Genomic DNA, 9655 nt, shown 5'->3' with positions numbered 1-9655 from the left:
CTCGTGTCCCATGCCCTACTCTACCTTGCCGACGACGGAACCAACACTCTGGAGAGCATAGCTGGCCGCCAGACATGGACACAGCTAGCAGAGCCGGATGGGCTCTGCTTAAGATTAGGTTCAGGTTGCATGTAGTAGTACGGATTTGAGGTATTCGGTTGTGGAATGGAATATTTGATGCATGGTCGGTCACTGTCCACAGACGTTAGAGGCGTCAAATTTGCCAAGTCCGGATGTAGATGCTCTAACAAGTGCCGCATTGCATATGCAACGCAAGTCGCAACCTGGGAGTTTGTGAGGTTTTTCTCCACATACGAGAGGCATGGGTGCGTTTGTTTGTGTTTTTTTGTATACTCATTTTTATTGTTTTATCTCTTGAACCTAGATTCCATATTAATAGGTTTCGATAAATTCTTCCGGATGAAATATGTGCTTCAAAACTGTACTATCTCGTGCTTCAAAATTATACTAACTGCATGTACTTCAGAAATTATACTAACTGTGCTTCACTTTTGTGGAAGCATGATTGTGCTTTTCACGTGGAAGCACACCCGTCCTTCACTTTTGAAGAAGCACAAAAACACAAATGTGCTCCTCGCGGGAAGTAAACTATGCCGCCACCCACATGGGGTAAGCACATCCTTGACCACCTGCTCGAAGGCCACGAACAAAGTAAATGTGTATGCCGGTAGATAACCGATAATGTAGAATTACTTTTACTATTAAAAGCCAAATCATTTCTATATAGCCGTAGCAAAGATATCAAGGCTGACTTTCCCACCCTAATAAGCCCGCAAAACTTGAGTGAAACATCATCTAAGCAGTGGGCAAACATGTTGGCAACAGTGTGCGTGATGGATGTAAGTTGGACACGACTTGGATGGCCGACCATGTAATAGAAGATTCACTAGATAATGTGGCATGCCCAATTTCGAAGACAGAAGGCACCTCTAAACCCTTCAATCATGCTGCACTCCTCAAATATCTGCGCATGCAACGCGTGGTCGTCGACGCGGGATGTTACCTTCAAGGTCATGGTATCGAATCACTTTCTGGTTCAATTTCAGTGTTTGGGAAACTGAAACAAGGTGATGGAAGGTGGCCTTGGTTGTTCATGGAGCTGTAGTACCGATCGTGGAATATGGTGGACCTGAGTCAGGAACTCAGGAAGTCAGGATGGCATTTTCGGACTCCGCGATGGCTTTCTCCACTCCTAGGTTTCGTTCATGTGGCACAGCAAAGGGCAGACGGTGGTACTGCAACTTAAACGGCAGGATGGATGTAACGGGCTCCAACGATGCCACCCATGCCAGGCGTCGCTGGTCGCATCATTTCTGATGAAGCAGAAGGGGAAACGCGAAAGCCATCTTCGGGAGTGGGAAGGAAGCCACCACAACTGCAGCTCTACACGAGGAGTCGTAAGGACGCTCATTCAATTCCTCGGATTTATTGTTACCGCCGATCGGATGTTACTATAAGAACCAGGGCATCTCCTTCCACATCCCCAACCCCAACTCATCCCCTTCTTTCTCCCTCAGCGTGATTCCTTCGGGGTAAGAAGAGCGGTCACTGATCTACCCAACCCGCCAGTAAGCACTTCGTCCGCTCGTCAACATCAAGGTACGTGTGTTCTTGTGTTCCTTATCTAGACGTACTGTATAGTCATTCGTGCCTGTCTTTGTTCATCCCGTGGTTCTATCTGAAAGAAGAGAACCCATGTGGGATATCTGTCTGTGCTCAGAGTCACACACAATCTAACAAATTTGTGTTCCATTCTTTATTCTTGTAATTTTCTTTTATGGTATGTATGAAGCAATATCAAAGCAAACAAAGGTATTCCAAATCTTCATATCGGTCAACGATTCTTAACTAATTAATTAGAGTAGACTGTTATGTGAACCAACAGATTTTGTTGTGACTAAAGTGTCTATTGGTGAGTTCTACTTGTACTACAACATGGGCTCGCTTTTATTGTCCAGTGGTTCTAATAACAGCCTTTTGTCTGAAACTTTTGAATGTTTGGTGCTCCCGTTCAATTATGCAATTATATATTTGGCAAGAACTTCGATAGGAAAAGAAAAAGTACCTGAGCAGTATGATATTTATGCCATGGTTCTATAATATGCTGGCATTGGTGATGTTTATTACAGTACTAAGCCTTACGTTTTTGAGGTTTTATTGAAAGCCAAGAGAAATCCTTTTTTTCTGAAGGATGCTGATACTTTGTGTGGTTGTTACTTTGTAATACAGATGTGGATCTTTGTCAGGGACCTCACCGGCAAGATCATCACCCTCGGGTTAATGGTACAGATACCATCGGCATTGTGAAGACCAAGATTCAGGAACTACGGGATCTTGTGCTTCAGGGAAAGTGCAAAGAAGGCCTTAAGGATTTTTGACGTTATAACATTAAGGATTTTTCCGTTCTCTACCTTGACGGGAAGCGGCTTGAGGTCGGTCGCACTTTTGCGGATTATGACATCCGGAGTGGATCGATTCTCCAGGCAAAGATGCAGATCCATGCCGAGAAGATAGCAGACATTGTGGCCGGAAAGAGTGGCAGGACCATCGCTCTCGAGGTTGATGGCTCAGATACCATCTACAGTCTCAAGGCAAAGATTCTTGATGAGGAGGCCATTCCCCCGGGCAATCAGCGCCTGTTCAATGGTAAGAAGTTGCTGGAGGATGAGTGTACCCTGGATTACTACGGCATGAATAGTGAAAGTGTCCTGTATGTGAGTTCTAGGCAGCCGAAGAGAAACAGGGTGCGTCTCTACATCAACACTTTGAGAGGCAAGACCATCACTAGTGTTACAGTCTGGAGCTCCACTATAATTGGCAATGTGAAGGCCAAGATCCACGATGAGACGGGCATCCACCCTTCCCAGCAGTGCCTCTTCTTCAACGGGACGCTACTGGAGGACGGCCGCACCCTAGAGGACTACAACATCGAAACAGAGTCCACCCTCCGTCTCAAGCTTGCCATTCCGGGTGCTCCCAGTCCCAGGTCTCAGCTTGCCATTCCACTGCCAAGGGCATCTCCAACAACCCAATAAAATGTACGCCAAAAAAAGTTTTGCATCTTCAACAGCTGCCCTATATTGGGCACCGACAATTTCATACATATTAAATTCATATCAAACTCTCAAGGGATTACAAAACAAATAAATTTCACTACAAACGTAAATTGTTCATCACGCATCACACAAATTGCTCATCAATCCAGAACATCAAATTATTATACAAATTGTTCATCACACATCACACAAATTATTCATCGCACAATAAGATGAAACTAGGGATGTTGTTTTCCGTGCCACTTCCATCACTCCCCCCATGACATTGTTTTGAATATCTACGTGTGTATGGGCATCTCGAATGTCATGGTACACCTCAAGAAAACGCCGGATTTGGTCCTCCCTTCTATGCAGTTGCACGCGTGTCATGTGGGGCCAGCCCTATAGGCGTAAGGGACCTGCACGGGCCGGCCCTGCACCTGCCTAAAGATATGTCCTAGTTTAATTACAGTCTTTTTAGATTAGGAGTCTGGGTATTAGTTGGAAAGGTTTAGTTTCAAAGAAGGTTACCTTGCCAACACCCAATTGTAATAGGAGTCTTAGTCTGATCTTGTAATTAGGCTATATATAGCCAGCCCTTGGATCAATAAACGCAAGCCGAATATCCTACAACCTCTCCTCCCTTACTCCTGCGCCACGGCGCCCCTCCTCACCCCCTTCCCCAACCATAGGCAAGCGAGGGCCTCGCCCTCGTCCTCCTACCAACCACGACTACAACCTGCGCGGCAATCAGCTGGGTCGTGACAACTTGGTATCAGCTTCCTCGTCGATCCCAGCGGCCATGTCTCCGCCACCGCCGCCGGCGCCTCTACCGCAAACCCTAGCAGACCTCGCGACCAAACAAGAGGATCATGAGGCCGTGGTCGCCACTTTGAACAGCCTCTCGGAGGAGAACCACACTACTCGGACAGAGCGCGCCGAGGACCGCACCACCCTCCAGTCCATCGCCGCTACACTCAAAACCCTCCAGGACCAGCTGACGGACACGTCACAGCAGCAGCGCGCGCAGAACATGGCCCTCCTTCGGCTGGAAGGCAAGGGCACGCCTCAATTGGGTGGTACCGGGCTCCTGCGGCCCCCAGATGCGCCCTCCCACACCAGGGCCCCGGCCGATCCAGGGGATAGGGCTTCGCGCCTCTACAAGATTGATTTTCCCCTCTTTGACGGAGCCAGCGATCCACGGCTGTGGCTGACACGTTGCAATCTCTTCTTCCTCGGGTAGCGAATGCCGGAGTCGGATAAGACTTGGCTCGCCTCATACCACCTCACCGATGTCGCCGCATTATGGTATGGCCACCTCGAGACTAAGTTGGGCCAGCGGCCGTCCTGGACCGAGTTTCAAAAACTGATCGCCAACCACTTCGGACCGCCGACCCGCGCCAACCCCTTTGGCGAGCTGATCTCCACCCGCCGCTCCGGCACCGTGGCAGAATACTCCAAGCGCTTTCTAGAGAATCTCTCTCGGGTGCGCCCCATTGCTGACGACGATGAGCGGGATATCTTCACCAACAACTTGGGCGAACCTATGAAAACTCAGGTCGAGATGCTGAAACCGACGACTTTGGACGCAGCTATGGACTTAGAAATCTCCTTTGAGCACCTCAATACTGTCACCAGCACCGCGACCACTCCGGGCCGGCCCAGCCGTCCACTCCGCCCCATGGCTGGACCTACTCCGGCCTTGCCGGACTCCTCCAACCCCACGCCCGCGCTTGTCTTTAAATGACTCACGCCCGCCGAGATGGATGAACGGCGCGCTAGGGGTCTCTGCTTCAATTGTGACAAGAAGTTCACGCGGGGCCATCGCTGCAAACGACTGTTCTATATTCAATCCGCCGACGCCGAGGAGGAGCAGTTTGAGGATTTCCAGGAAGCACAAATCTCACTCTTGGCTGTTACCGGAATTCCCACCAGCGACACAATGCAGGTCACTCTTCGCATCGGGGACCGTGACTTGGTCGCCTTGCTTGATTCAGGCAGCACTCATAACTTCATCCATGAAGAGTTGGCCACCATCGTCGGGCTGCCTTTCTCCTCCAATCGTCGTTTGGGAGTCATGGTCGCTAATGGCGATAAGGTGACCTGTCGGGGACTCCTTCAGCAGGCTGCGATCACCATTGACAAGGAGCGTTTCGTTGTTGATCTGCATGCCATTCCATTGGGCGGGTTCGACATCGTCCTCGGTACACGATTCCTCAAAACTCTTGGGCCAATTCTCTGGGATTTCACTACGCAGTGGATGTCGTTTTGGCACTCGGATCACCGTGTGGAGTGGTCGGGCTTCGGCTCCCTCGGACGTCCTGCCCACCTACACGCGTGCGAAGGCAAGGAACTTCTGGACAGCCTGCTGGCCACTTTCACCGATGTTTTCGCCGACCCACAGGGCCTGCCGCCGCAGCGTGCACATGACCATCATATTCATCTTATTTCCGGAACACTGCCGGTTGCTGTCCGTCCCTACCGCTACCCAACGATTCAAAAAGATGAACTAGAGCGCCAATGTTCAGAGATGATGGCTCATGGTCTGATCCGTCCTAGTTCTTCTGCATTTTCATCCCCCGTTCTACTCGTCAGAGAGGCCGACGGGACTTGGCGTTTCTGTATCGACTACCGTGGTCTCAACCTTGTCACCATCAAGGACAAGTTTCCAATTCCTGTTGTCGATGAACTTCTGGATGAACTCAAGGGCGCCCACTTTTTTCACCAAACTGGATCTTCGGTCGGGTTACCACCAGGTTTGGATGGCCCCTGAGGATATCCACAAGACGACCTTCCGCACACATGAGGGCCTCTTTGAGTTTGTAGTGATGGCCTTTGGTTTGACAAATGCCCTAGCGACGTTCCAAGCACTCGTGAACGACGTCCTCCGTCCCTACCTTCGTTGGTTTGTGCTTGTGTTCTTTGATGATATCTTGATCTACAGCTCGTCCTTGTCGGATCACCTCCGTCATGTCAAGCTCGTTTTGGAGGCTATGCGCACACATCAACTGTTTCTCAAGCGCTCCAAGTGTTCCTTTGGGGAGGAAACCATGGCTTATCTGGGACACGTCATCTCCGCTGCAGGAGTTGCCATGGACAGCGACAGGGTTCTTGCCGTGGTAGACTAGCCGGTTCCGCGCACCGTCCGCGCTGTGCGTGGTTTCTTAGTACTGGCAGGATACTACCGCAAGTTCATCCGGATTTTGGCACCATTGCAGCTCCCCTCACGGCACTCCTCAAGAAAGACGGATTTCTTTGGACGCCTGCAGCGACTATTGCCTTTGAAGCCCTCAAGAAAGCTCTTACCACAGCCCCTGTGCTTCAGCTGCCGAATTTTGCTGTTTCATTCATTGTGGAGTGTGATGCATCTGGATCTGGTTTCGGGGCAGTCCTCCATCAAGGTGGCGGCCCCATTGCCTATTTCAGCAAAACCATCGCTCCGCGTCATGCTTCTCTCGCCGCTTATGAGCGGGAGCTCATTGGTCTGGTGCACGTCGTGCGCCACTGGCGGCCCTATCTTTGGGGACATGCATTCGTCGTCAAAACTGACCACTACAGCCTAAAGTTTTTGCTGGACCAACGCCTCGCTACCATTCCACAGCATCATTGGGTGGGCAAATTGTTGGGGTTCGACTTCACGGTGGAATATAAACCGGGTCGCCAAAACATCGTCGCCGATGCTCTTTCTCGCCGTGATGCTCCTGCCGGCCAGGCACTCGCCATATCCGGGCCTTCTTTTGATCTGTTTGAAGCTCTCCGTCAGGCTGCACACACGGACCCGGCGCTTGTCACTTTCCGGGAACAACTAGAATCTGGTGAGTTAGGACAGCCTTGGGCTCTTGTTGATGGTGTTGTTACCTTCCAACAGCGGGCTTATGTGCCACCCGCGCCGCCGCTGCTCGGGGAGGTCCTGGCTGCAGCCCATGATGCAGGCCATGAAGGTATCCAGAAGTCACTTCATCGGCGTCGGGATTTCCATCTGCCGCAAGCAAGGGCCGCACTTCAGCAGTATATTCGTGCTTGTCAGGTTTGTCAACGCAACAAGACGGAGCAGCTTCATCCAGCCGGCTTATTGCAGCCCTTGACAGTGCCCTCTCGTGTCTGGGAAGACGTCTCCATGGATTTCATTGAGGCACTTCCGAAGGTGGGCGGCAAAAGTGTGATACTGACCGTTGTGGACCGTTTCTCCAAGTATGTGCATTTCATCCCCTTGGCGCATCCGTACACTGCGGAGTCTGTTGCTAAAGCCTTCTTCTCCAACATTGTCCGACTTCATGGGTTTCCCACATCCATCGTTTCGGACAAGGATGTGGTTTTCAGTTCGGGCTTTTGGAAGGCTCTGTTTGCCGCCGCGGGGACACGCTTGCACATGAGTTCGGCCTTCCATCCGCAGTCTGATGGGCAATCTGAGGCCATCAATCGCGCCATCACCATGTACCTCCGTTGCATAACTGGGGATCGCCCACGGCAGTGGCTCCAATGGTTGCCTTGGGCGGAGTACTGCTACAACACTTCGTACCACTCAGCGTTGAAGGACACGCCTTTCAGGGTGGTTTATGGACGGGATCCCCCCTCATTCCGGGACTATACGCCAGGCGAGATTCGCTATCAGGCGGTGGAACGGCAGATCGTCGACCGCGATCAGTTCTTACACGACATCCGTGAGCGTCTCCTTCAGGCAGCACAACAGTACAAGCATTACTATGATGATAAGCATCGGGCCCTTTCTTTTGATGTTGGAGAGTGGGTTTGGCTCCGTCTTCAGCACCGGCCGGCGGCATTCCTTGGAGTAGGCGCCAAAGGGAAATTGGCTCCCAAATATTATGGGCCTTTCAAAGTCCTCGCTAAAATCGATACGGTTTCTTACTGTTTGGAGCTGCCCCCACGCACCCGCATTCACAATGTTTTCCATGTCGGGGTCTGAAGAAGTACCATGGCCCACCGCCGGAAGTTCCGCCGATGCTTCCACCTCTGTTTCAGGGTCGAGTACATCCAACCTATGTCCAAGCATTGCGTGCTCGTATTGCCCGCGGTATCCAGCAGGTGCTCATTCACTGGGAGGGCCAGCCGGCGTGTGCTGCTTCATGGGAGGATGTTACAACCTTCCGCGAATGTTATCGAAGCTTCCAGCTCGAGGACGAGCTATTTCAGAATGGAGGGGGAGATGTCATGTGGGGCCAGCCCTATAGGCGTAAGGGACCTGCATGGGCCGGCCCTGCACCTGCATAAAGATATGTCCTAGTTTAATTACAGTCTTTTTAGATTAGGAGTTTGGGTATTAGTTGGAAATGTTTAGGCCCGAAGAAGGTTACCCTGCCAACACCCAATTGTAATAGGAGTCTTAGTTTGGTCTTGTAATTAGGCTATATAGCCAGCCCTTGGATCAATAAACGCAAGCAGAATATCCTACAACCTCTCCTCCCTTGCTCCTGCGCCACGGCGCCACTCCTCACCCCCTTCTCCAACCATAGGCAAGCGAGGGCCTCGCCCTCGTCCTCCTACCAACCACGACTACAACCTGCGCGGCAATCAGCCGGGGCATGACAACGCGTTTCCCATGAGCTCATAGAATGTGTAATCCAAATCTTTATCATGCTCATTCTCAATGATCATGTTGTGCATGATTACACATGCTGTGATGATGTACCAAAGGATCTCTTGATCCCAAAACTTAGCCGGTCCTCGCACAATAGCAAATTGGGCTTGCAAAATTTCCAAAGCCCTCTCCACACCTTTCCTAGCGTCCGCTTGAGCATTATTAAAGTAGAGTTCTTTCTTACCATGAGGAGTTGAAATTGGCTTCAAAAAAGTAGACGACTTTGGATAGATCTCATCCGCAAGGTAGTAGCCCATGTTGTATGTGCGGCCATTTGCTGGGAGCTCCATCGATGGTGATTCTCCATTGGCTAACTTGACAAAGAGAGGTGACCGCTGTAGCACCTTGATGTCATGGTAAAAACCAGGCACCCCAAAGTATGCATGACAAATCCATGCCTCCTTATCGGCCACGGCCTCAAGAACTATGGTGGCGTCCTTCTTTTGTCCTTTGAACTGTCCATCCCATGCCGCAGGGTAGTTCTTTCACTTTCAGTGCATGCAATGAACGAAGCCCAGCATACCTGAAAATCCACGGGCTGAGTTCATCTCCAAAAGCCTCGCCGTGTCCTGAGCATTGGGTGCTTCCAGATACTATGGCCCAAACACCTCAACCACTGCCTTTGCGACCGCTTGACATAAAAGATCAAAGTGTCTCTCCCTTCGCCAAGTTATCATAAATAAAAATCAGCCGAAACACCATATGCCATCATGCGCAATGCGACAGTCACCTTCTGGATGGTGCTATGTCCAAGATTGCCGGTGCAATTCCTCCTCTGTTCAAAGGTCAGAGCATGTTGTTTCGTACAGTTGGCAATGTGAAGGAACAAAACCGAATACATCCTAAACCGACGACGAAAGCATCACCCTTGATAATGTTGGAGATGGACCAAAGTAGAGGCGCATCAATCTAACATGTGCCTCTTGCGTATCCCTCCGAATCACCTCTCGCTTGTGAAAGGAACCACCATGCTTGAGCTTCTGGTTCTTGTGCATCATCAAGA

General features: G+C 50.8%; 1 protein-coding gene across 1 annotated transcript; it reads left to right on the top strand.

Moving 5' to 3' along the window:
• The first annotated feature begins 625 nt into the window (after positions 1-625).
• LOC109737411 (uncharacterized) lies at positions 626-3056 on the top strand. Its single transcript, XM_020296544.1, has 4 exons — positions 626-630; positions 749-860; positions 2251-2304; positions 2505-3056. Exons 1-4 carry the CDS (start codon positions 626-628, stop codon positions 3054-3056), a joined length of 723 nt encoding a protein of 240 aa, XP_020152133.1.
• The last annotated feature ends 6599 nt before the right edge of the window (positions 3057-9655 follow it).

This window comes from Aegilops tauschii, chromosome 5, assembly GCF_002575655.3.
Source record: "Aegilops tauschii subsp. strangulata cultivar AL8/78 chromosome 5, Aet v6.0, whole genome shotgun sequence".
Lineage (NCBI taxonomy): Eukaryota > Viridiplantae > Streptophyta > Magnoliopsida > Poales > Poaceae > Aegilops > Aegilops tauschii.
The sequence above is the reverse complement of the archived record's forward strand: the minus strand, read 5'-3'. Positions and strand labels throughout refer to the sequence as shown.

What these genes read in the sequence shown, in the direction of transcription:
- LOC109737411 (XM_020296544.1), top strand. An exon ending in CAACAGTGTGCGTGATGGAT is followed by an intron (nt 861 to 2,250) that starts GTAAGTTGGACA and finishes TTTGTAATACAG; the next exon opens with ATGTGGATCTTTGTCAGGGA. An exon ending in TCATCACCCTCGGGTTAATG is followed by an intron (nt 2,305 to 2,504) that starts GTACAGATACCA and finishes TCGATTCTCCAG; the next exon opens with GCAAAGATGCAGATCCATGC.